The 27,816-nt window shown below is 42.1% G+C and overlaps 1 protein-coding gene across 1 annotated transcript; it reads right to left on the reverse strand.

The window, feature by feature from the left end:
• Positions 1-3,950: 3,950 nt before the first annotated feature.
• Positions 3,951-27,641, reverse strand: antxr1d (ANTXR cell adhesion molecule 1d). Its single transcript, XM_051960106.1, has 18 exons — positions 27,618-27,641; positions 23,120-23,247; positions 22,968-23,039; positions 22,526-22,607; positions 21,892-21,922; positions 21,744-21,817; positions 20,989-21,057; positions 20,812-20,892; positions 20,609-20,669; positions 16,774-16,872; positions 16,378-16,447; positions 11,946-12,024; positions 11,594-11,689; positions 11,413-11,451; positions 11,152-11,250; positions 10,705-10,869; positions 10,519-10,599; positions 3,951-5,406 (listed from the first exon to the last, which is right to left on the reverse strand). Exons 1-18 carry the CDS (start codon positions 27,639-27,641, stop codon positions 5,092-5,094), a joined length of 1,665 nt encoding a protein of 554 aa, XP_051816066.1. The 3' UTR covers positions 3,951-5,091.
• Between the last annotated feature and the right edge of the window lie 175 nt (positions 27,642-27,816).

Genomic DNA, 27,816 nt, shown 5'->3' on the forward strand with positions numbered 1-27,816 from the left:
GCAGGGTGAGTACATTGAAGTTGCTGCATAAGTAAATTGCTTTTAGTGCAGTTTCCAATGATCTAGCATAAATGTGACACTTCCCTTTATTAGTGGTTAAGTAGTTAAAGATGTACTTGAAACAAAGCCACAGTTTACAGGTTCAGTGTGGTGCTTATTTTACTAAATCACATTCTCAGTTGACTTGTGTGTCATGTGCTTGCCTGAAATAGCTTTAAAGGGTCTGTTAAGCTCAAGTAATAGTTTTTCACCTGCCAAAATGAAGTCTCCACTCCTATATTGTGCCTGAAATGCATCAAAATTGCTCGATATCGATTCAAAGCGTTTTTTTTTTTAAAGTATGGTTTCCAGGATGATTGTAATTGAAAAAGATTCTTTATTCTGAATGCTAAATCCGTCCCTAAATCACATTTATGTCATATTCAACATGTAAAACCATGCTTATTGTTGTGATTACCTGATAAACTTAGGTTTCTCAAAAACACACTTTCACTGTGGCCACAGACAAAGTTGTATAGGTTTATAAATTTAGACTGATCTAGACAGAATCAGCTGCATATGTGAGCATTTGGTGGCGGTCTGGAGCCCTCGTTATTACATTACTTGCACTTCACAAAAGAACAATTGTATCACTGCGTATCAACACAAGTTACCAAAATTGAATATATGTGCAGTCCTGTTCTGCGTGTGTGTTTGTCCTGAGCATACTGAGACTGAGTCACAAATCTATTTTAGTGGAGTTCTGGAACAGAACAGAGTTGATTTCTGTGGTAATATTTGATCTTCAGGCATGTGTCTCATTGATTGTCAGACAGTTAACCAAAACTGTGGTTGTAAACATGAATAAAGCTGTGTGAAGTGAAAATATTTTGAGACGTTAGCTGCTGTCTCAGTCACAAGCTACTCCTTACTGTCCATGGTGTAAATGAATTGTTTTGGAGACATTTCATGACTCTGTTGCTTATTGTTTTGACAGTCCCTTGAGAACACCCTCATTAAAAGCCACAGAAGAGGAAATTTCAGGATGACAGCTTTGATGATGACATGGATATTGAACCCTAGTTTTCATATGAAGGTAAATCAATTTCATTTTTGAAAGAGTCTGACCAGATTGCAAAATGTCATGTTGATGATACTGTTTTTTGTGCTCAGGTAACCACAGAATCCTTGGAGGCTGACAGGACATGGTAGCTGATTACTGATTACAGGTGAGTCTGACCTCATGTACACAAAAAAGCCCCGAGAAACTGTTGTTTCCGTTAGAAAGAGACAGGTGATATGAAAAGACAAAAAAAAACAAAAAACCTTTGTATTACTCAGTGAAAGTGCTGTGTGTGACAGACTCAGTGTGTTCACAAACATGCTAAGATGTGAACATACCCTGTGGAAATTTCAACAAGTGTTTGAAAGACTCCATGTTAAAGTGCAAACTGATTTGTATAAAATATTCACACCCGTCTAGTCAGTATTTAGTAGATACACCTTTGACCATAATTACAGCATTGTGCCTATGCAAAAAGACTTCAGTCAGTCTTCGCACATCTGGACACTGCGATTTTCTCCCTTTCGTCTTTACAAAATTGCTCAAACTCTGTCAACTTGCACTAGTGTCGTGAATGAATAGCCCCTTTCACGTTCAGTCTCAAATTCTCAGTTGGATTGACGTCTATGCTCGGCCACTTTAGAGCATTTACCTCGTTGTCTTCAAACCATTTCTGTGTAGCCTTGGCTGTATCAGATTGTCCTCTGAGATTTCCCTTTACTTTGCTGCATTCACAAACTTTAGAAGCCTTCCAGGGCCTGCTGCTGAGAAGCATCCTTACATTATGATGCTTCCACCACCATGCTTTACAACAGGAATGGTGTGTTTGCGATGATGTGCAGTGTTTGATGTCTGCCAAATACTGCATCAAGTCTGGTGGCCAAAAAGCTAAATTTTGGTCTCATCAGTCTAAAGACCCTTCTTCAGCTTGGATTGAGAGTTTCCTACATGCCCTTTGGCAAACCCTAGATGAAATACAAGCTTTTTTTTTCCCAACAGTGGCTTTCTCTTTGCTGTTGTAAGCTAAGTGTCTATCAGCTGCTGAAGTCTGCAAATCCTTCAGAGGAGTCATAGGTGCCCTCCCACACTAGTCTTTTCTTGTCACTCAGTTTTGAGGATGGTCTGCTATACTCATGTGTCATATACCTTACATTTTCTTAATGACTGATTTAACTGTACTGCACTTTTCACAGAGTTACTTGGACTGTTCTTTAGTCTCCATGGTGTAGTTATTGCCAGAAGTGCTGATTCACCAATGACTGGACCTTCCACATACTAGTCTTCTTGTATTACTTTAATTTGAGACACATTTGCTGCACTCAGGTGAACTCCATTTCTCTAATTGTGTGACTTATAGAACCAGTTAGCTGCACCTGTGTTGAATTGGGTGAGTCACCGAATGGAAGTCTGAGGAAAACCTTCCAAGAGCGGTGAATACTTTTTACACTTTCTATATAATGACGGAAGCGTGGCTGCCAATCCGCGCCTACGGCCCCTCCAACCACCACCAACATTCACAGGTGTGAGAGCAGTACCGGAGGCAAGGCGGGCAAAGTGTCTTGACCAAGGACACAACAGCACATGACTAGACGAGAGCGGGAATCGAACCGCCAACCCTTTGATCATTGGACGACCCACTCTACCACCTGAGCCGCAGCCGCCCCAATATGTCTGTACCTGATGTCTATAAAGGTGAAATGAATTTGTTTTTAAGCTGGGCCATCTGTTAAGCTCCTAAAATGTTCTGATTGGCATTTAATAACCGTGAATATGATGTTGAATGTGCTGGCCGTATCTTGATGGATATTCTCAGACCAGATGGGAAAACCTTTGGGATCAAAACCGCTCATCTGTGTGTATTTGGTATGCATCGTATGAATATTTCACGTAGATACATTCATGTATCTACATCTCGAAGTACATAGACATCTGTTACAGAACCTATTGGAAGCCTATTGTGTGCCTTTTTGTTTTTGCGTTATTGGGACACTTGAGGGTGCTATTGACTTCTGAATTGTTACTGGTGAGTAAGCGCATCCATGGATGTTTTTAGGATGATGTAAACACGTGGTTAAAGCTGTTTTTGGACTGAAACTCAAGACGGTTACCTCCTGCCTGCAGTTGTCACATTTTCATCTGACAAGACAAAAAGCTGTAGGTTGTGGTTTCGCTGCAGGAGTTAACATACCATTGCTCTCATGTGATTCATTTCCCAGATGGGTTGCAGCAAAATGAGTCATGTAGTGACAGACTGACCTCCTCATCACTCCTTTTTTGTGTCTCAGTGTTTCTGTGGAAGGAAGCAGATGTCCTGCGCTGATTCAGGACATTCTCAGACCAGGCATCATCTAAACTGCAGCTAAATATATGTGAAATGGTTTGAAATACTATTCGGAGCGCTTCACTTTTATAGAATCGATTTAAACTGATTAAATTTGGCTTTTGCTACACACAGATGCCCACAATGACACACTGAAAGCAAGTTTTAGAAATTTGGTTTGAATACTTTCCAAAGCCACTGCAGGACTGCCGTATCATTTGTTAAAGTGACAACAGATTTATCCAAGCCGTAATGTTTTCCTGAAATATGACTTCCAGTAGCACCAAAAGCAATTCAAAATCTTAGAATTTAGTATCAGCATTGCAGGTTATCTCTATAAATTGTTTGTTTCCTGTGTAATTAGTTTAATTACAGAACATTGCTTAAAGACAAATGCATTACATCACCTAATGTTGCATCCTGCATTATCCAATTAACTAATAAATATGCCATAAGGTCTGTGTTGCAGCGACCCCTCTGTGTTTGTAAGACGATTCATAATATGCCTGCAACAAGACTCATCTTGAAATATTCAAATCTAATAGCACACTTTAATAATTATGAAAGAATTTACTGCCTCACAACACATTAAAAAAACATTTTATTGAAGACAGACAAGTTGTTAATAAAGAAATAATACAAATGATCATTTCAGTCAGTAAATGCAGTATACAGGAAAACCCTGAAGATACAAATTTTCAATTCTATCTTTCACTTGACGGTGTTTTTAAGACCACAGATATATTAAATGCATGCCAGAATGTTTCCTAACCTCCACCTCAACGTCCCGTTCCTTAAAGATTTGAAAACCCAGAAATCTAACTCAAAACTAAAATAAAGAACAGATGCAGACGGGGCCTGTATTATAATAAATAAAATATGGAGAAACTGCCCTGCAGTTGCAAAAAGGTCACTGAACTTACAAACTAAATTTTAACTATGTTGTAGAAAAATTGTTTTTGGTTGAACGGTAAAATTAGGCATCATTCTGATTTGTAGACACCTAAGCTGATGTGGATTTAAAAAAAAAAAAGAGACAACAAACCCATCATTGTTCACTACATGCTGTATTTCACACCACCTTCTAGCTCACCTTTATTTATTATTCTCTACACCAGTGGTTCTCAACCCTGTTCCTCAGGACCCCATGTCCTGCATGTTTTAGATGCTTCCCTGCTCCAACACACCTGATTCAAATGATCAGCTCGTCAAGCCTCTGCAGAAGCCTGATAACGAGCCTGATCATTTGAATCAGGTGTGTTGGAGCAGGGAAGCATCTAAAACATGCAGGACATGGGGTCCTGAGGAACAGGGTTGAGAACCACTGCTCTACACTATCAAAGTAGACGCGTGTATTAACCATCGACATTCACACAAGCTCTCTTTCAACAACACAAAAATCCTACAGGATTGTACTTAACTGTCACCATTTAGATCAACATGACATCTCACTGTACACAGAGGCTTAATCAAGTAACTACATGCTTGTTTTTTTTCTATAATGTTTTCTATAAAAATGTTGATTTTGATGAAACTCATTTGCTGATTTTGAAATCAGATAAATATTTTTTGCTGTCCAGCAACAAAGCACAGAGCTTCAAGTCGGAGCTCCTGGCTGATTTTACGCCTCTCTGCTGTCTTCGAGTCTGGGGGATGAAAGGAGGATGTGTTTTTTTTTTCTAGAATGAGTTGACATATCGGTTGTTTATTGCGGGCCCTCTCTTTATCATTAGAGCCTGGGTGGGGGTCGAGATGGTGGGGGTCCTGGAGGCCCAGGGGGTACACGACTTGGGGGTGGACCTGGAGGGGGTCGGACCATGGAAGGGGGTGCGCGAGAGGGTGGCGTGGTGCAGGAGGGCGGTGTGGTGCGGGGCCCTCTTGATGGAGGCTTTGTACGAGGGACAGAGTTGGAGACCAGAGGTCGCTGTTCAGCAGGCGGAGGTGAAGGAGGAGGCGGCGATGGAGAGTGATGAGTGCGAGGAGGAGCCTGGTGGTTGGAGGCGGACTCTCCATCTTTGACCCGCTGAAAACTAATACAGCGGCCCTGCACACACACACAAAGTTAAACCACTACTACACATCATCATTTCAATACAGATTAAAATACAGTGCATCTTTGTGCAAAATCAATGAGCTTCTAAGATCCACCAGCCAAAATGGTTTGTGTGAGCCTTTGCCCAGCTTTGCTGACAGAAGCGTGTGTGTTTGAGGCCCTGGAGGGCAAACAGAGCTGCTTCTGTCTTCTGTCCACACCTGCACTACAATAGCTGTGATGGTAGCAAAGAGAGACCCTGACAAAGTTATCACACACACACACAAGGCTTTTGCAGTCTCCAGCTTTCTCCATTTCCCCTCCTCTTCTCTAGGAGCCTCTGCTGTGACTCGGCCTTTCTTGATGCAGAACAGAAAGTGGTTTATGTCTCTTATGTGCTGGACTTGAAGGAATGTAAAGGGGGGATTTAAATATCGCCACAATAGTTAACAGAAGCCCCTTAGCATATAACATAATTTACAAGTCGAGGAGAAAGGGACGCTTCTCTTATTGTCCTCATTGATGGTTTTCCTCTCTGTTCTGCATATCACCCCTCTGTAGACACTCTCTCACACACACACTCTTGTCTTGCTCAGTCAGAGTGTGAAGGATGGAGAGTAGGTCTCTGTGTCACAGACCCTTGGTGGTCTGATTATAACACCTTATTAAACAGAGAGGCCCTAAAGTCACACAGGGGCCATTAAGAGGAGCCCGGCAGCAGTAGCTTTGTGACTGTGGGGGCCATTGTGTGGTTGTGTGTGCACGTATATAAGGGGTGTGTAATTGATTGAGGGCGGCCCGGTTGGGGGGGTGACTGCTTTGGTCTTGTCGCTGGGCCGCAGTGAAAAGGCCAGTTTGTGAGCATCAGAGCAGCAGCACAACACCAGAGAGAGCATATGGACACAATGAGAACACAAGCTCATGAATATGAGTGTGTTTGTGTGTGTGTGTCACTGTAAGCATGTCTCCACCAGAACATATGGCCTGAATGAAACCTCAGCCTCATGAATAACAGAGAGAGAGGGAGGAGAAGAAAGGTTTGGGGGCTGGCTGTAAAAAGTGCACCAAAAACATAAGCTAAGTGTTGAAAATAGCATTTTTTCCACCTTTGAAAAGATGACCCATACATAAACGAGTTGTGTGAGAGGTCAGTAATGTGCCATTTGTGATGGTCAGTCTCTCTGCCCTTTCGCTGTAATATCTGTCACTGCTTTATTTCCCTTCTTAGCAGTTATTTACTTCCAGCCCTCGACTCCTTTTCAGGAAAAAAACAAAACCCTAAAACACCTCCGGCATCCCTCATCACACCACTCCTCTGTCTTGTCTGTTCCTCCTCCTCAGCCCCGAGACTTTGCCCTTCCCTCACAACCACACACACATGAAGCAGATTGTTTGCGGTTGTTTACAAGGAACTGATGCACTCGCAAGTTTGCCACCATTAAAGTAAATAAAATCTGAGAAAGAAGAGAGAGCGGAGACACACATGTGACCTGACAGCTTCGCCCGTCACCTCGTGTGACATTACAGCCATTTACTCGCATGAAGAAAATCTTTCATGTGTTCCGCCAAGACTTCATACACTTTAGAAATAGCATTTCTTACTCCACTGGTAGATAGATTTGATCAGTGCATTTACGGAAGATATTTGAACAAAATTCATATCTTGGCTGTTTTGGAAAAATGTTCCTGGCATTTTTTTTGTCTGATAAAACTAAGCAGCCTTGTCATTTCATCTTAAGTAGCCCTTATTGGCACCACTTATGTTCAAAATGTGCTTTCTTGAATTGATTTTGAGCCAGACCTTGTTTAATAACCTTAATTTTCAATGCTTTATCACAAGGGTACAAATCATGTACTTAATCAAGAAAAGCACTCAGAGAGCGCAGTACTCTGCCAAGGCTGAGTACTGCGAATTAGTTCCGACAGATTAAATCTGTAAAATATTCGAGGTCCACAGCGGTGGATTTGTTATAGGATTGCAATCATGTGATCGTCAGCAGGCAGCTGACGTAGTGTTTACTTGTTGTCATAGCTACAGTGACACCATGCCGCTCTCTCACAATGATGCAGAAATCTTGAACAAATCCGTGTTGGATAACTCTACTGCGTTCCTTGGTGGAGTAATAACGGTTAACTATTGCATATCTCATGATGATTTAATGCGTGAATCATTGGACGATGTATCATGAATTCTAGCTGCTCACCATAAAGAAACGATCAAATTCCTATAACTTTATGCTGCTAGTTAATGCTTCATAGATCACCAGTTCAGAAATGTTAATTCACAGATGTTTCTTACATGAATTGATGATCAATATAGGTAAATTTCAGTTGTAAAAATGTGTATATATTACTGTATGTATGCTATTTTTTGTAAATTTCTACGTATTGATCTGCTTTCAGAGAGGCTGACCAAATACATGGCTATGACAAAGTTTTATGCAACTCAAATCCAGTTATTTTGGCTGTGTAATAATCTATGTATGAAGTAATTGAGAATTAACATTCCTTAATTAATTATCTGTCAAGTTATAATTTATCACATATGGTGATAGTGAATTGATTTTTCTAATGGTGAGCAATGTAAAGGAAGATGCATCATAGATCAAATCATGCATTAAACCATCATGAACCATGAATTAGTAGGCAATACTTATTCTACCTTTATTAATAAAAGGCTACCTGTTAATTAATTGAAAGTGTTGCAGTATTTTTTTTTTATATGGATCACTACAAATAACTACCACTTGGAGTCACTTAATATTTTTATGTCTCTCTTGTTTTCTACCCTTTCTTAAAAAATTATTTTTCATGGAAAATTGTGTCAAACTGACTTCCTGGACATGTTTATTATGCAGCCGTGCTGGCAGTTTGCTGATTTTTTTGGAGATAATAAATGTTACAAAGTCTCACAGCAAATTGTAATCCTGTTTCTGTGTTTAATTTAACTCCAAACACAAATATGTGGGTTTTTTAAGCCAAGTCATAATGTCAGAATTTTACAATTCCCTGAACTACCCACAATGTTTCTATGTAACACCTGGCAACTGCAGACCTACCCTTAAGTAAACCCAGTTGGGAAGTACTACTCAGATAATCAAGTCCTTGTTGTAAACAGCTTTCCATGGAAGAAAGAGACCCTGCTAAAAGCATTTTCTGGGGATTATCCAGAGTACTAGTGAAACTATTACTTTAAACAGATGTTTCTGATAAAACTATTCTTTTTTATTATTATTTAAAAACTCCGTAGCAGTTGAGCAAACTCCACTATGATCTACTAGAAGAAACTGTGTGAAGTTCAACAGCTCCAGAATAAATGAGGAAGTGGAGCTTTATTCGTGATGATGGTAGAAATTTAAGAAACAAATCTCACAAAAGAGAAATTTAGGTAAACTGTTCTTGTACGTGAAATGACGGTGGGGAGGAAGAGAGAAATGGGTGAATTAGGGGAGGTGCTCATTTGTAGTGTCCATGTGAGGATGGAGGGTTGGTGGCCGCCCTCTGGTCTGGCCTGTGTTGTGTGACGAGCCCAGCAGTGCCATCAGCTCAGGGGACAAAAGAAGGGAATCTCGTCTGTCACAATATGGCTCGTGGCCTTTCAACTCCCCATCTGTTTGTATGACGCTCACTCGGGAGAGCGGACACACACGTTACAGTGACACGTGCATGCACGCACACACAGTAAAGAAGAAGATGAAATGCAAACGGGGAGCGTGGCAGAAACTGGCAGCCTGCTGATGGCCGTTTGCAGAGGCAGCGAAGTGGGAGTAATGCGGGGAGAAAGCAGGACGAGCTCCTCCAGAGCTGCTGGTTAACGAGCTGCGTTAGGAAGTCTGATCCTTTGATAGTTAGCGCTGTACTTTTTGCCACTGGGTCGGGCTTTTTGTAATCTGTCGTTCATGTAGCTGCAGTGTCTTGCTTTTGCGCATCATTTCAGTGAGGAGTTTGTTCAGAATTTAGATCAGAGCCTGGCTTGACAAGAAATTATTGTCGCTCTCTGCACCAATTCTAAACAATTATCTCCCTTGCAACAAAAGCAGATTTTTTTCCCCTTCATTTTTTTGTCACGTGAGAAGTAGTATTTTATTTTCCTCAGTTAATGATGCGTGAAGGGAGTTGTGGGGGTCGTTTCTGAGCGACTCTGTGAAACCCCAGAGAAAAGTGGCTCACAAAGACTCATGAAACTTCTGCCATGACAGAGATCAATTGTTCCGCTTAGAAAACAAAACGATGGAAGGAACAGATAAAACTACTGATGGCTTTTATAGACTTCAGATACGGTACTCACTCATGCATTCTTTCAAACTGCTGCATTGTAAAGATGAATCATACCATTCAAAAAACAAATCAATACATTCTACAGTGATACGGTGTCAACTAGGTGAAGGGACAATGACACCATTTATAACGGAGCGGATGTTTCACCATGGCAACTGGTATGATGATGAAAACATGTCTTTGGGGTTATGGGATGCCATGCACAGGGTCAAGGTTAGAAAACAGGGACCGCTCTGCTCTCTCTTGTTCTGTCTCTTGGAGAGGACACGGTTATGTCATGATTTTGGAGTCATGTAATGTCCAGTAATAGCACCTTCAGCAGAACTTTACAGCACATAAAACTCAGTAGCAATTGTTTTTTTTCCACTATAATCATCGCTTGAAAGTACAGAGTGAGTGTGCAACTTGGAAACTTGATAGAAAAATAGTCATTTTCTTTGAGTCACAGGGAAAAGCACAGTAGAGTACAGTACACCCTGTGTGTGAACAATCGGAGCTTTGACGAGGAGAGTGGTATCAGTTGCTCATTGAGTCACTGTGAATGTGTGTCTATGTGTGTGTGTATAGAAAATCCGAACTGTACTGCTGTGTTAAAGACTTTCCTCTACATGTTGCTCACTGACACATGTCTTTTATGTAGTGTGACAGACAGAACAAGGAGGCAGATGCTCGGCTGTTTCCAACAGAGACAGAAATCCTTCTGTACCATCTAACTCAGATTTTAAATGGTTGCTACCCACAGAAGAATCCCTCTGAATTACACTTCATTACTAAAATGTAGTTTTCTATCAGTCACCACGCATGTTTTTCGTTGCACTGGATCTTAAACTGTAAGTGTCGACTCACCTCGTCTCCAGGCTGCGGTCTCATCAGAGATACCTGGTCGTAACCTCTCCTGAACAGAGCCCACAGTGCATCTAGTTTCCCCTGGAGATACCCAGAAAGGAAATGGTGAATTAAAGAGAGAAAATAAGCCCAAACCACCTTAAACGTACGTTTCACTTTTGAATATTATTCATATAAAAGACTAACCTTAATCGGTGTGTACCACCTCCTTTGCTGAGGGGGGCAACGCCGAGGTTTTCGAGGTTTGGGCTCGTAGGGTTCAAATTCCTGCTCTGGCATCTTTACAACTGCATTTTTAGGTTTGTCCAGCTTAGCACCTTCCTCAGTGGAGCCTTTCTCCCCCCATCGAACCTAGAAATTCAAAAGTAAGAAAAAACATCATTGAAACTTTGAATTGCAACAGGAATTGTCTTTCTGGTTGTTTTTCTAGGCATTTACAAATGGACTTAAGACATTTTACAGCAACCTGTTTCTGCTTATTATCCACACAAGGGAAGATACAAAGAAGGATTGTCACATACTATCAAAAACCATATTGGGACGCATTTTTCTGCAAGGACATTCTATTCCCTACTGCTAATGTACATCCTCTTTTTGTATTGTGCAGATCCTGAAAGTCGAGAGCGTGTGTACCTCCATGCGTTTGATGCCACCCACTCCTCTTCCACCATAATATGAAGCATCCACTGTGGGCCACCTCTTCTTGGGCATCCCATCATCATCATCTGAATCCTGTGAGTGAGACCTCAGTGATGATGCATCTCATATTCTTTGCTATTTTAACATTGATAAGAACTAATTCTACTACATTAGCTGTAAAAATACTGGGTTACTCAGTGTATTCTTGTGTGAATCAATGATTTGAATGAGCATTTAAGATAAAAATCTGTTTACTGGCTCTGGAGGTGGAGGTGGCGGAGGTTCTTTGATCACCTGAGGATTAGAAACATTTCATAATCAATTAAAAAAAAAAAATCCAATCACTTACAAACATCCTCAAGCTTCTGTGTAGCCTGGTTGCAGATATAAACTGGTAATTGAGGCTGAAACACTGATGTCTGACATGGAAACTTACCACAGTGCAGCAGAGAGGCCAGAACCACCACATCAGCAGCAGACCCAACAGCAGGAACACCACCAGCAACGATATGAGCACTATGGTGCCGTCAAACTGCGCAAAAACACAGAATGAAGAGATGAATATTCAACTGAAGTGGGGGACATTTGATGTGAGGAAAAAGGGAGAAAATGAAAAGTGAAAGTACTCACAGCCTCCTCTGATGAGACACAACAGAGGAGAGGAGAGAAGAAGACACGAGAACCAGGAGAAAATAAGAAAGTTGGAAGAAAGTTTATTCAAATAAGGCAGCATGCCAGAAAGAGATATCGCGTTCATCGTGCCATGACTCTGTACAGACTGTACTCACACATTCAGTAGTAGTGATGTGAACGGAGCTGGTGATGTAGGAAAGTCCCTCATTCATGCTCACCTGCAGGTAGATCACCCTGAAAAACACAAACCCATGACTGATCACCTGACGCAGTTATGCACGTATCACACCACACTTGAGTGCATTGGCATGTGCAAACACATCCGTGGTCTTATTTTGGCTACTATGCAAGTTTGCCCAGGTTGTCCGATACATTCCTCCATCTACTTTGTCCATACTTGCAGCTTTATACGAACACAAATATGCTGACAAAGCCTCAAACCTAAAGTCTTTTAAAGAGGTCAGGGAGTTCTCCACCCACAGAAGGAATCTCTTCTGCTTGGATTAGACCCAGACCTCTAATGTGGAAACCACAGACAGCTAAAATGACTTCTTATACTGCAGTATCCGGTGTTGATGTGTGGAGATATAACTGCGCAAAGTTTGGCAGGGTGGGGATAAGAGATTGGGGGGAATAAAACAAATCCTTTTGGGTTTGGATAGAGATGTTGATGGGACCAAAATTGCACTCGACTAAGGTAGCAAAAAGGACAGCGGAGTTTCTAATTGACGGTTTATTTATAAAGTTCTTAGGAAAAAGAAGGAGACACGTTCGCCGGAGAAGTCAGCGAGGGTGTAAACAGCAGACTGTAGTTGTGGGGTTTGCAGAAGAATGGAGAAAGGCTTCTTGTGCTGTTCTAATGGTTTAGGGCGACAGAGACAAGGAGGGCATTGAGCTTTGGGTTCAGATTTGAGGAGGGGGCGACAAGGCGGAGGTCACTGCAGGGAGGTGGTGGGAGGGCAGAGGAGAGGAAGCAGAGGGTGGGGGGGATGGTAGGAGGAAGGCCTTTCCTGTTCTACATCCCTTCAGCACTGTCCCTCCCTTCTGAGACCCCCTCCTCTTCACTTCCTCAATCACAGACTCTGTTTTCAGCACCTCGCCCTCCTCCCGATTCCTCCCCATGCCACTGCAGCTCGTCTCATAACTCATGATGACACTGACATGGGAGGAGGAAATTGGCAGTGCAGGTGCCACTAATCTTTTCTTTGACTCTCTTCCCCCCCCCCCCCCCCCTTTTTTTTTTGTTTTGGTCCCCCTTTCCCCATCCTATGATCAGGGCTCCTTTCAGGCAGGCAGGGGGAGATGATGCTATCAGCTCCACTCTGACAGAGAGATCTCAGCCCCTATCAATCATCGATCTGCCCACTAAATATGTCTTCGCCCTGTGTGTGTGTGTGTGTGTGTGTGTGTGTAGGAGGGGGAGCTGCTGCATCCGGAAGGTTCCCAGTCAACACAGATTTGTGTGACGGCAGCCTCGGTGACTTCATTACATGCGACAATGCGACTCGGGTGAAGCAGGAGGTGAGTGAGGGGTCTCTGGGGTTTGGGTGACGAGGGGATGCTGGGAGCTGGAGTCCCTGAGATCTCATGTATAGATTTATCAACCCCTAAACAGGAATCAGCTCACCTTTAATGTGATCTGACATGTAAGTGTGATTTCAGGGTTGCAGCTAATGATTGTTTTCTTTATTGATTTTTGTCTAATCAATAAAATGTCAGAAATAGTAGGAAATTCGCTCTGCCATCTGTCTTAGGGGCCCGTCTTTACGTTATTGGTATAATCCATCTAAAGTGTGACAGATTAGGCTTTCACAAGGCTCATTGTATTTCAGTGACAAAAGCACAAAAAGCCTCTAATGTAGCTTGCTGCTGATTTCATCATTTCATTTTTTGACACATATCCTTGAACACTTAATGGCTCAAGCTGTTGTTCATATTTTGAATCTAAAAACAGCAGTTTGACAGGAAAAAAAAAAATCCATGAGGTAGGTCATTAAATGAGACTGAAAGCCTCAGAAAAAATCATGCAAGTGGCTCTTGTGCTGAGAATTGTTTTTGTCAAGACTGTATCAGTGTTGGTGGGATGGCGCTGTCATTTTTCGTCGCAAGACTATGCTTTTGGTTTTTGCACACTTCTTTCTCTTTAAATGTGAAATGAAATTTGTTAGTAGCAAAACAAAAACATAATAAATGTCCATCACAGTTCAGCACCACTCCACATTAAATCTGCATCATGCTGCTGAGCCTGTAAATGTATTCAGTTTACAATGACATAATGCAGATTTTTTTTTTGCTTGATAAGTGAAATATTAACATATATTTAAATAAAAACGTAATTTAAGTAAATCTACAGGACTCATACATTTTCCAGAATTCTCAGTACCTTTTTCAGACCATATTTGACATCTTAGTGCAAATAGCTAGATGTATATTATGTTAATAAAAAATTGTTGCAGTCTGACTATGTATGCTTTTCTGTTGCTAAATAATCGCCACAAGATTGTAGCTTAAGGTACTATAGCTCATACAAAAACACCAAACACAGAAGAGTGTCAACATCTCTGCCCAAAGAGGGCCATTGCTACCTATACTCATATTATTTTACCTTAACATACCGAATAAATCATATTATATTGCTGTTCCCCTCATACTATCAGTCTGTTTTAAAAATAAGAACCAAAAATACATTGGAAAAAGTTGAATAATTCAATTTTCATGACCTCTGTGCAAGTTGTTTACTCACTGTGTGCATGGAAGAGACACAACCATAAGGTTATGGTTTTGTTACACAGAAAAGAAAGTCTGTTTGCTTTTCTGATTTTTATCTTCACTGCATAACTCGTGAATGCTCAGACAAGCTTACTATCTAGTTTGTAAAGCTATACATGCATCGAAACAAAGCTATCTCTCCATTTGCCTTAAAACTAAATTTGTTGCGGGTGTCTGGATTTGGTAGGTGTAGCTCTCCAAGCTGTGGCCTACAGATAAAGAGGCAGCCCTGTGCAGGAAGGTGCGTTCAACGGCACGCTATACTTTTTGCATCGCTTTCGACAACATCAAGCCCTCTCTGGTCTGCATTCTCTCACAGGGTGGAAAACAGTTTGGCTGCACTGCACGCTTCAAACATTATTAAAAAAGAGAATTTTTTTATATTTTACAAAAGAGACTGGGGGCAATCATCTGGAAACACAAATATTTTTCCATGCTTTTATATTTTTTCTGTGCTTATCCAGATCTGGAAATGACTCAAATCAAATACCACGTTCCTGTGTAGGAACCATGAATCTAAAATCTGATCATCGTGCGTCATGAGAAGCTGGATTTTGTTGAGCACGCTAAACAACTGTACATTAAGAGAATCATTTTGTAACACCTGTCCAGCCTGCACGTTGTCGCCTCTCTACATATTTCCATTTCTGTCGCACAGCAGCCCAGAACTCATCAGCCAGCTGTTGGCCTTCCTCTTTGGGCCCTTCAGCTATTCACAGCTGACTTCCTCTTTAGCAGCACTCAGGGTGTCAGACAGTGCTGACTCTGCTCTAATGGGCCTCGGTTACATGGAAGGACGCCTCCTTCAGGCATCACTGCAGTATGTAATGATGCTCTGTCTCCTGCTCTGCTCTCAGGAGAAGCAGCTCCACCTGCCACGAAGCCACGCTGGCAACAACTATCACACTCTAAAGCAGCGAAAAGGACTAGATATGTTCGCTGGATTGTGTCATTTGTGAATGTTTTGATTTGTCTTTTATACCATGTTATTATGTCACCATCCTAAGCAATTATCTGTCACTTATGTGCTACTTTTGTCATAAGTTGTCAGTAAAATATACTGTAAAGTGGCAGGTTCTTAAATCCTCTTGCAGCCACTGTGTGAAAACAAAAATTTTGTTTTCTCCAGCTCTGTACAGTGCTTCCCCATCAAAGCGGTACTTTTCACCAGCGGACAAGACAAGCTCAAATCATGGTAAAAATCTGAGTGACAGAAACAAGACAGATGATGACTGGGAGGTGTCTGAGGCCGCAGGCTGGAGTGTATAATTATGCACAGGACTGCAGGGAGTGGGGACGGGAAGGCTGCCGGGCCTCGTTCCTCTCCGAGCTCAACCCGCAGCCTCGCTCTCTCTGCACCACGAGGCCATTCTGCTCTGAATCACTGGCAGCAAAACTAGAAGCCCTCAGAGGAAACTTTACACTGCCCCGCTGACTCCACTCACACTTTCTCTCTCCCAAAGTGCCAGACAAAGATTAGGAACATCACACACACAAAAACACACACAGGCACGGTTGCGAGGTCCTCTCAAGCAGGCTCTCATTAACTCATGTTCCTGGGCTCTACTCCTGTTGTCCCCTTGTGATTGGTGTCTGGCTTCGTTAGCTGTGACAAACATTGATTGATCACAGACACACAATGACTTTGGCCCTAATTTGTTCAAGGACAGCGGTCGACTGCGTCCACACCAAACTTGCGTGCAGCTGGCAAATATCTGTGTTACAGCTGTACATGGAGAGTTTGGAGACTGGCGCCGTCGACGAGAACTGGTCTGGGAGTGAAACCCTGGAAAGAGCCACGAGAGAAGTGCGGCTTACCTCCCCACTTCCTCTACGACGGGAGCAGGACACAGCAGGAAGGTATCCTCGATCTTAGCTGGTCTTTCATCTGCACAGGGAAAAACAAAATCACGCTTTCTGTCGTAAAATTTTAAACGTTTTCAGCCCTAAACTGTCAAATGCAAATGCCAAACCACAATCCCATGATGCATTAAATGGAGGAGTTAATATATTACAGCATCGGGTTTTTGTTTGGATTCATATTATATTCTAAATACAAGCAGGAAGTCTTACACATTTCCAAACTTGATTGATCAACGATAGGCAAAACCCTACTTATAGTCAACACAAATCATTCTGTTTTCTGTCTTGGTAACACGTGCATGATGTGTCCTTTGTGTGTGACACATGCTTGTGTACATTTGCAGAACTTACCCACAGAGTGTGTATCATTCAGTTTGAAGCTGCAGAGGACCTGGTTGATGTTTCTGGCATGCAGAAAGCCATTGCCACTCACAACCACCTCGAACCTCTCTGAGGCAAAAAAAAAAGCATGCAGACATCAGGACTGTTAACAACACTACAGCAATGGTATTGCACATATTTCCAGCAGTACGTGATGGTCATAAAAGATCAAAATTGGTCCTCTATTATAGTTTGATGTACAAGAAAATTTCCTGCGTACAATTATGGTAAATGCTGACAGCCATTCCTTCTCTCTGATGTGCTCAACTTGAGCAGCAGAAACTTGCACATGCCTCATTACTGCTTGTTTATATCTGTGTGCTTGTGCGTGTATGTGTGGAAAGGCCATAATATGCTCCAGTGGTGCTATTGCTAAAAGTGCTGCTATTCACAAATATCTCAGACTGTGCAGTACCCAGAAGGTGTGTGCGTATGTGTGTGTGTGTCTTTGACCTTTAGTTTCCCTCAGGCACCGTTAAAGTGCACTGACAGTGGCTTGCCAGCATATGCTGGAGTGTCTATGTGGCTGCTACCCAGCATATGTTAAAGAGCGGGGAAAAAACACTTGCTTAAAAACATGCCTGCAGGGCTGACAACAGCACAGTGCTGTCAAAGTAGGTCTGACCTTACCTATGGCACCATGGCATGACATTAGCACATGTGCGCCTGAATGCAGTTGTCTGGATGAGGATACATAGTCCGTCTGTGTATGTGCGCACTGCATTTGTGTTTTTCTGCAGACTGTGCAAGCGCTTTCATGTCTTCAGTATATGCATGCATGAATGTTTGCATGCATGTGTTTGACCATGTGTGTGTATTTGTGGTCCATTTGCCGTGCACTTTGGTTTCCTCTAGCATAATCCTGGCTAATAGAAGTGAACATTTGCCACACCTTTAACATTTAAAGCTCCAGCGTGAAGATCACTGGATAAAAACATCACAGGGTGTGGGTGTATATGTGACAGTACTTCTTTAAAGGTCAGACAAGCTGCTATGAAAGTCATAAAGAAAGATACACAAATGCAAGCAGAGCAAAGAGGAGAAAACAAACATATTACAGATGTCTGCACCTCTCTACATATTTACAGATGTTATAAAAAAAAAAAAAGTTGGTTCAGTTTTGGGTTTGGAGGCCAAACAGAAGGAAAAGTAGTGATGCACAAGACAGATGGAAATTGAAATGAATCCTCACAAACACTGACAAATAGTACATATTACTGATAAAATAAAAATGTATAAAATGCATATTGTTACACATAATGTTTGTTTGTATAAAGGCTTAAATTTCTAATATTCTGCAGTTTTACACAGAGCTGAGCTTTTATCTATCTTCACGTGTCTGTTCATTTACTGATTTTTGCAACATGTCAGTCATTGTCAGTGCCTTGTCATTCCCTCAGCTAGACTCATATGTGTTTAAGCACACAAACACTTATACACCACCTAATTACCCACATTTTACATTACAGAAAGCCTCATCACTTAATATTTACCATGTCATCACTGTAAAACAAAACCACAAAATTCACAACAATAATTAGAACTATATAATATAATACTTGAGGCTTATGTGGTTTGCAGCGATAACAGCATGCAGCCTAAAAAAAGGACTTAAGGACCCTTTCACACAATGTCACCATCAAATAGCTTATGCCACATCATGACAGAGCCCACATGCAACTTATGCTGCAGAACATGGATATAGTCTATAATTATACAACTGGTCTCGTAAAAGCGAAAATGGTGGTTAGCTTTGATTTATTTATGAGCAATTAAGCAGAGCATGGCATTGCAGGCTGTTTACTTTCATTGAAGCATGCCAAAGATAAAAATGTAACAAAGCATCTCAGTAAGACCTTCAAAAATTAAACATAAGACACTTACACTGAAAAGATATTTGCTAAATAACATTTTAAAATATTCTACGTTATTATTTTTGACTGATCTCTATAGATATTTTAAATCTCAATAACGTCTGTGACATCTTTCAAGCCAAAAAAAAAACCCTCTTATCATCTCATACCGTCTGCACACCAAGGCTTGATGGGCTAAAAGGTCAGTGCTGTCGGATGGTGGGCAGGGACTGGTGTTGCCCCGCTGACATGGACAACACATATGCCACTGCCCTCTCCTGTCTGCTTTTTGCCTGCCTCTACGGCCATGTGTCCATTTACATCTACGTACACCTGAACGTCTGACAAGGATTAAATGTGTAGAAATGTGCATCTGTGTGTGTGCGTGTGTGTGTGTGTGTGTGACTATGCATATGCACAGCGCATCCATGTGCATGTGTTGTGTACGTGTGTGTGTGTGTGTGTGTGTGTGTGTGTGTGTGGAGAAAATGGGGTACGCCATGTCCGAACAGTGCGTCTTCAATCACGTTAGTGCAAAAGGACAGTGAAGGGCAGGGAGGGGGCAAAGTAGGAAGGGACAACAGGGAGAAAAGGGTCAGACGTTAATGAAAGCAGCAATCTCTGCTGTCATGTTAGATCTAAGGCCTAACTCTCACCGTCCTCTGTGTGTATGTGTGTGTGGAATCAGTGCTGTCATGTCTGATAGTGTGGCCCTACGTTCACTGTCCAGTCTGATGGCCTGTTTGCAGGCAGCTCGGTCTGGTCACTTCACATCAATGTGAGGGACGTGTGTACATGTGCTTGAAGATGTGTGTGTGTGCACAGGCTGACTGAAGATCATCTAAGTGTGTGTGTTGGTGTAAAGCATGTACGATGTGGTATGCGACTACATGCAGACAGAGAGAAAAATATTCAAACCTCTTCAAATTCTTGCTAAATAGTGATAAGTGCTTGGCCGTCTCCACAGAACAACGTAAAACCTTTCTTAAGCATAATATGTAAGAAATGAATGTCTAAGACGAGACTTGTATGTTATTCATACACATCAAGCCACAACAAAGGCAAACAAAGTGTGCTATGAGCATGTGAGCACATTACAATCTTCATTAATTAGGCCAGAATCCAGTCTTGGTTAAAGCGGGTCTTTGCTTTCTTAGTTCACTGACCTTTAGGTTGCTCATCAATCGAATAATAAATGAGGCTGTTGGAGGATATTTGGGCACATGTCATGTGATGCACAGTCTTTGGCAACAGACCAGAAACTGTAATTATCCCATGATTATGAGAGCTACTTTATACTATTACTTCCTCCTTTTGTCATATTAGGGCAACATTTTGAATCCTCCCATCTCCTCCCCTTAGTCTGTATCCTTTCCCGTCCTTCGTATCCCATAATGGATGTTAAGCTCTGTCGGTCGTCCTGGTAGCAGGGCTGCAAATGCACTCTCTTAAGTGAGTCCTAATAAGGTCATGTCAAAGCTCATCCATCCTGCTGGCTACTCATAAAGGCTCTCCCTCTGTCTCTCCTCCTGCCTCTTACTTCCTTAAACTGCTGTCTAGAAACCAAAAAACTGGACGCAGAAGAAGAGGTGGCTGAGATGACAGACTTTAAACAACCCAAATGGCTATTTAGCATATACGATGTGGCAAACTAGGCCAGAGATGCAGCCAAGCTTAAAGATTCATGGCTAATTTCTCTGACCAACACCCGCCCTCCTCCTCTTTCTTTTTTTGCACACATGCTGTGCTGAAGCGGCTATGCTAATTTTCCCCCGGCCGTGAATGACAATACGCTCTCTGTCACTCTGCGGTCATAAGCGTCCATGCGATTACTCAGCCCCGTGTTCCAGTCCAGAGGCTTTAGATTACTGTCATCTGACACAATCACACACCGTGACTGCCCACTGTCTTAACAAGGAGGGGAGAAACCTCTGCTCCTCACACCTTCTTACCTCCTGCACACACGCTGGACGGCTCGGCAGCTAAAATCTCAATGCAGGACTTCTTGATGATCTGAGGGAGATGGAATAATAGGAAACACAGTCATGACATAATTCAATAACGTAATATGACTTTATGAGTCTCTCTGTGTGGGTGAGTGTTTATATGACATACATGTGGTATGTGTGTGTGTGTGTGTGTGTGTGTGCCATACCGAGTCAATGATTCCCCTGAGGGCTTGGAAGCCTCCCCATACAGGAAACACATGTTCCACAGTGTCTGCAATAGTTGCAAGCTAGAAAAACAAACAGACACAAAGAAAAAATAAAGCATTTGCTTAAAAAAAAAAAACGCATTTGCAAAGTTTTCAATATCCTTCCGTGGCTCCTACCTGGGTCTGGTTGAATTCTTTGACCCCTACACAATAAACAATGGCTCCCATAGACCTGGCCCTCTGTGCCTGCAAGAAAAGAACAAATAAATGAAAATGCAGCGAGTTTTAAAGAGACTCCTGTGGCCTCGTGGAGCCAAATACATCTCCCAGAAAACCCTTTCTTGGACTTTCTCTGTCCACTCAGTGAATAGTTTAGACTGGAGGAGCACAACATAGTGTACATTCACTGAAAGGGACATTTGTTTTGACTTAATTTTAAAGACTGCAACAAGGTGGGTCACATTTGTTGAATTCAGATTAGCAGCATTAACCCTCAGCAGGATTTCGTAGCATGGGAAGAAATCTAGCAATTAGGACTATAAGCACTACAGGAGGTCAAAAAATCCACAGAAATTGCTGATCTTTAAACGCTCTCATTCGGTTTGGTTATGTGAACTGAATCTTGACTCTTTAAAGCAATGTGAAAGCATTATTTGAGCATTTAAGTCATTTTCTTCCAAATTTCAGGAGCATCAATAAAAACAAAACTGTAAAATAAATAAAATAAACAAAATATTCTGAGGAGACAGTCTAAAAAAATAGAAAAACCACAAACGGCACCATTAAAAAAAACAGAAACAGTAACTTAAACTGATAAAAACAGCTATTTACCTGCAGTAACATGGCCCAGCCCCTGAGCAATGTTTGCTCAAGTGTTCACAATGTTTTGCCTACCCCCCCCCAAACCTATCTTCTTCTTGTTGACGTCTTACCTCCCGCTGAGCCGTGTCAAACTGCCACTCATTCAGCTCTCCGTCGGTCAGAGCGATGATAACACTGGCGGTTCCTGCAGAACACACAACTTTTACATTTTCTGAAGCAACGCACTGTAACATAACAACCATGTGAGATGGAGCTTACCATGCTTCTCCTGATAGATCTGCATATTAGCCTGCAATTGCAAAGAATGCATTAGTGAAGGTTCCACAACCTGTTCACTGTAAAGTACAGTTTTCAGACAATACCAGCACTGGTAATCACCAAGTTTAACATGTTGACATTGCTGCACAGCCAAACCCACAAATCTCACTTTGCAGAGTGCGGTCTGGCAACGATCAGCATGCATTAGCTTGGGAGAGATCGCATTTAAAGTCTGCTGTACGGCTGAACATTGTCAGATGCTTTTTTTGCCAGCACATCAAAATGAACCCCGGCCGACACCGGATTTAAATGACAGATAAATATGCCAGCTTGGACCTCACCTGAACATGTTGTAGCACGGTTTTGCTATCAAAGCATATTCCTCTGTCGGTTAAAAAAACACAATCCTTAATTTTAGAACACCTCCCTTAAAAACCTAGCTCAGCACTTTCAAGCTGCAGCAAGTCATTCATGAACCTCCCCTCATATTTATCTAATTGGTGCTGCTTCCAGCCGCCTGGCTCAGTTAATCCTCAGTGGGTATTTTCTGGAGTGAATTATTATATTTAAGACTAAGCTGGCAAGATTTAGGCTGACTTTGCCAATGTATTGAGCCCTTAAGCCCAAGTCTTACCATCTCCAGGCCTAAATTCATAAACGTGTCTCCTCCAGGAATAACCCTTCTCAGAGCCGTTAAGCCTCCAGTGATGGCCTCCCTATAGGATAAACACACCAACAACCTAATTAAATACACTGAGAGAAAGCTGTGTTCAGACAAAAGAGGAAAATAAATATTCCCAAAACAGAAGATACAAAGAAGGGGGCAGAGAGTGATTGTAGTTGGCAAGTATTTTTTTGGCCCAAGTAGTATCCAAGGTCAGTCCTCAGCCAAAGTCATCCTCTGTAGACTGAATGCACTGCTTTGTGTTTGTAGGTTGTGTAAAGCTGGATGAAATTCTGTGCGTGTAATTAACTCTGTCCAGAGAATCAGGATTTCCAAAAGGTTACAAAACCAGTAACTGAGATAAACGAGAAGAAGTGACACTCTACGTTGTTCACTGAGGTGCAGCTGTTACCTGTTCTCGGTCAGTTTCATGATGATGGTTCCTCGTGTGGAGAAGACGATGAAGGACATTCTCAGCATGGGGCTGCAAACACAAAGTTGTTCCATATTAGCACTGAGGAAAGGAGAAAACGCATCAACCAAAGTGACTAATCCTGCTCGTACCTAATAAATTTTTCTGCCAGCTGCTCCACAAAGGAGTAAATCTCAATCCAGTGATGCTTCACGCTTCCAGATCTGAAAAACAACACAAACACAACTTTATGAGGACAAAAAAAACAACATTGTTTCAACTAATCCACAAAAAAATCCCTATCTGAATGACAAGGCTGTAAGTTCTCAAACTAGGCGATTCAAATGTAGTGTTGGAATAGCGTGGATTCAAAGGCCTAACAGTTCATCTCCTCCACATCAAGGACATTCTTCTGGTCACTCGGTCACATTCCATTACTTTGGACTGTAACTTGTCAGCTGCGAGCTGCTGGTTAGCCCGCTACATGCTGCTACGTACATGACAGTCTCCTTAATGAAAGCCAGTCCCACGAGGCTGCTAATGGGGCTAATTGCTGCTAGGCCAGAGGGTTGAGGTTAGACAGGGACAGATGTAGCAGTCTGCCTCTAGCAGGGACCATGTAGCAGGCAGCTGGCCTGTGCACATCGTATATGTGTTTGCACGAATGTGTGTGTGAGTGTGAGTGTGTGAGACTGTGAGGGGGAACAGATGGTCCCACTGAGCATAGCCAACTCAACAACAGGTTGGAGATCCACAGAGTAAAAAGGCTGTGACATGAACAACAGAGGGGACCCAGAAGTAACACTCTGCAGGGGGTAAATGTGCGAGTGTCTACTGAAGGATGCAACATCAAACAACTTCTGCGCCAAACTCTGCTGAGGGCAGGGCTGTGTGTGTGTCTGTGTATACCAGAGCCATAAACAAAGTGAAAGTCTGAGCTGGTTTGATTTACGATGGCTCCTTTGTATCTCCCATTTAACCAGTCAATTCTTGCTGCACTTATCCTCCTCTCTGAAAGTGAGGATGCGATAAAAGCCCTGATCCAGGAGGAGTTTCCTGGGGGAACAAGTTGCCCACTGTGTGCTTTGGGATCGAGACTCGCATAACAAAGGCTCAGTTTCAATCCAGTGTGCAGGACAGAAAATGATTTAACACACTGCCAAAGAGTCAGAGCTGCCCTTCATGTGTTCTATTCATCAAACTGGGACTAAAGCAAAAGGCTCCCCTCATGAAACTACAGCTATGAGCATGAATTTATGACAAGGATTTAACCTTATTACTCGCTCTTTTCTAAACGCAGAAAAACTGTCTGATTCATTAATGACAAATGAAAAATGTATGAATGTAATGTAATAGTTTTGATTATTGATGAATTCAATCTTGATGTAAATATGTTGTAAGTCTGCTAAATCTAGCTTCTCAGATGTGAACATTTGCAGTTTTTCTTTTTGGAAAATTTAGATAAATTACAACAGCATTACCGTACTTTTTAGTGTAAGGTTCCCAAGTAAAATACATGAAATCCACACAAAACAAACATTTTCCACCGTTTTATTTGGAATAATATTATTCAATGATTTGAGAGATTGATCACGAATAAATATAATTCCTCTGTACACTGAATGAACCTAAATGGTTTTAAATAGTGCATGAATTAAATTTCTCTTTCTCAGCTATTTTAATATATATATTGAAAGTCAGATGATGTAGATCACTTCCATTATTTTACAGTTTGACCAAATAGTCTTCCATTTTCTACCTGCGCTGCTGAGCGCCGATGGCAGATTCTCTTTTCTCTGGCAATATTTGCCCTCCAAAGTGAAAACAAATCTCTTTTCAGAACCCGGCCACAAAACACAACACCTATTATTCCACTTGCGGGCAACCAGATAGAGAGGAAAAATGCAGCCTGGTATTCGATGTAGGTCAGACATGGAGTGAGGAATGTGGGGAGCTGATGGCAGTTTAGTTTTTCTAATCTTCAGTCTGCGTCTACTGCGATGCTTCCCCACATTCTCCACTCGGCATGACTCATAATATTCTGGATAGTGAAGCCAAACATGGAAGACGAATACTGATGAGGCGAAGGCATGTCCAAACATCTCTAATGCAATGTTTGCTCTGTTCTCCATCACTGAAATATTAGATTAGGTCACTGTGTGACATTTGAGATCTGCAAAACAGCCAACAAGTCAACGGTATCTCAGGAAAAGATCAGCAGCTTCCTGAAGGTCTGTTGCTGCTTACAGGTCCAAGCAGTCAAACAAACAGAGGCGTACCAGAGGTCTGGCCATGCGTGACGCGCCACGCTCCCCAGGCTCCTCCTAAACTTTTTGAAGCAAAGGATAAAGACTGAAGAGAGGCTGACAGATGTTGCCATGGACATTTGAAAGATCATCAGACACGTCGAAACCAAAGTAAAATGTCACTCGGTGAATCATAGGTGGTGCACAAAGGGAACTGAGGACAGACCAAAACCTTTTTAAAACCGTTACCTCAACGCTTTCTTCAGTGTCATGCACAGACACCACAGTGTTTATCTGCTTCACCACAAAATCCCTGCCCTCGTTCTTTTGAAAGCATAATTATTCTTTTGACATAATAACCTGTTATTCTTCCATGTGAATTGGGAGACAACGCAACCCTACCTTGTGTTTTGTTGTTGTTTTATCTCCATCTTTTACTCTTCTAACTTTGCATGTTTTAACATGTTGCTGAAGTGTGTCCACGTGCATAATCTGCCCTTACGGCTTGAGCCAAGATATGCCAAAAATGTCAATTAGAATGTCTGAGCAGCAGCTCCGTCTGGGACCCCACATGCCAAAAAAGGTGGTAAAAACATCCTCACTAACCACAAGGCCTGCAAAATCTTACTATAATGTCTGCTGAGGTGGCCTAATGGATTTTAAAAAAACTAAAACTCTATTAATTTTCAGGTGTTGGCAAGTTCAAAGACTGATCTTGGACTAACTGTGAGCTCACTTTAAGTCACCAGTAGGGTCATGGGCAAAGTCTCAGATGAAAATCAGGCCGGGACCTCTGCTTGTCGTTTTCTCACGCTTCATTTCCTCCAAGTCCTCCACTGACTTCTATCAAATGAAAACAAATATCCCCAAGGGAAAAGTAGGAAAAAAGAAACTGGGTCATTTTGGGAAAGATTAAGGTTGGGGTTACATTCTAAAAATGCTGTAGGGCTACTTTTATATGCAGCATAATTTGTATAGCAGACTTTAAAAGGTGGGTTTCAAGTGTGATTGTAAACAAACTGACTTCAAATCAGATTCTGAAGCTTTATTCTAAAAACTAAGAGATCAAGTGGGTTAAAGGTGACTTGCAGAGCCCAGTGAATGTGGAGGAGGATGCACACCTTCAAATGATGTCATACCTTGAAAATCCAAATATTGCTTTTGCAGCTGGTTTATTGCTGATTTATAAAACTAAAATAAATACTGTAAGAACCAGTAAGAGCTAGAGAGCACACACCCATTACAAAAACATCCTTTAGAAAGTGTCTGTGGTGTTTTTATCTGATGTTTTTTCTTCAATACAAACACCATCCTCATCACTATTAAGAACTCCCTGCAGAAGGAAAATTAAAAAGCAAAGAGTAGGCCCTGCTTCTGGTGACCACTCGTCTCTCCAGGACAGTGTGGACTCCCAGAGAGGGGAGCAGTGGACGGAATCACCGGGCCTGTGCTGCACCGCTGTGGGCCAGCTGCTGCAGCTGTGTCCGCAGGCGTCATCAGCTTGAAACTCTATCCATCCTGCTCGCCCTGCCCACATCCCGTCGGCACAGCTCAATATGTTTGCCTCACCGCTTTGTACCGGACAAAAAGAAAAGCAATGTCCAGAATATCCACCCTCTCCATACAATGCGGCTACCTGTACAGGCCTACAATCAAAAACACTGAGAGATAAAAACCACCGAGGGCGTGTTCTCTCTGTGGTCATTTCTTTACACGTTTTGAGACTCATTTCATGACACAAAGGCATTTTCTTTAAAACTGGTGTCCCAACTTTACAATCTCACTTGTAGTTTACTTTTCTCAAGTACCGCTACAGCAGCAGACTGATGCGCTCCGCGTTTCCGAACAACTAGTCTGTTGCATGGCAATGCGCAGCGACCAGAAAGTAACAAAGCCCATAAATAATATCGCAGACTCACTTAGTCGAGAACAAAATAGAGGTCGAAGGCGCCTGACAGGACCTCTCCTCCTCCTCCTCCTGTTGCTCTCCATTCACCGACACACCGAGGAAGAAAAAATCCGAGCAGAGCCAAGGCGAGGAACATGCGAGCGCTGCGTCCTCGCCATCCTTTCCACGGTTACTGTTGACTACTCCAACGCTGCGACAGCTAAAGATCTTCACATTTCCGTCTGGCATGTGTTTGTGGCGCCGACTGTGCGCCTTTGATCGCTTTGTTCCTCGGTGTTCTGTCCTGTTCTGTTGAGCGCATTCAGCCTCCAGGAGTCTTGTTTCAGGGCTGGAAAGCCGGGAATCTCCAGTCTTTCACTTTCGGCTGAGGGGGGAAAAAAAAAGAAGCAGTGGAGCTGGAGGAGGGCAGGAATGAAGGAGAGGAGCGACACCCGAGGAGAGATACAAACTCCACTTTTTTCCCCCACATTTTCCACAAAGAGAAAAAGAACTGACCCCACACATTCTGGCCCCCGACATCTCTTGCTGATGTTATTTTATGCAAAAATAAGAACAGACTATTTGAAGAGTTGAAAAAAGTCAGAAGTGTTTCTACAATAAAACTTTAGTATTTGGAAACATCAGACACCAGAGATGTGTATTATAAATTAAAAAACTATTGGTTAAACCGTGTCTCCTCTCAATATTGTGCAAT

The sequence above is a fragment of the Acanthochromis polyacanthus genome, chromosome 15 (assembly GCF_021347895.1).
Source record: "Acanthochromis polyacanthus isolate Apoly-LR-REF ecotype Palm Island chromosome 15, KAUST_Apoly_ChrSc, whole genome shotgun sequence".
Classification (NCBI taxonomy): Eukaryota; Metazoa; Chordata; class Actinopteri; family Pomacentridae; genus Acanthochromis; species Acanthochromis polyacanthus.

Bases quoted from the DNA above. Each gene is read 5' to 3' on its own strand.
- antxr1d (XM_051960106.1), bottom strand. From the start codon at position 27,641: ATGTCGGGGGCCAGAATGTGTGGG. The intron at 21,058-21,743 runs GTAAGACGTCAA...CTTTTCTTGCAG, and splicing joins TTGACACGGCTCAGCGGGAG to GCACAGAGGGCCAGGTCTAT. The intron at 11,251-11,412 runs GTAAACAGATTT...TCTCACTCACAG, and splicing joins CACCTCCACCTCCAGAGCCA to GATTCAGATGATGATGATGG.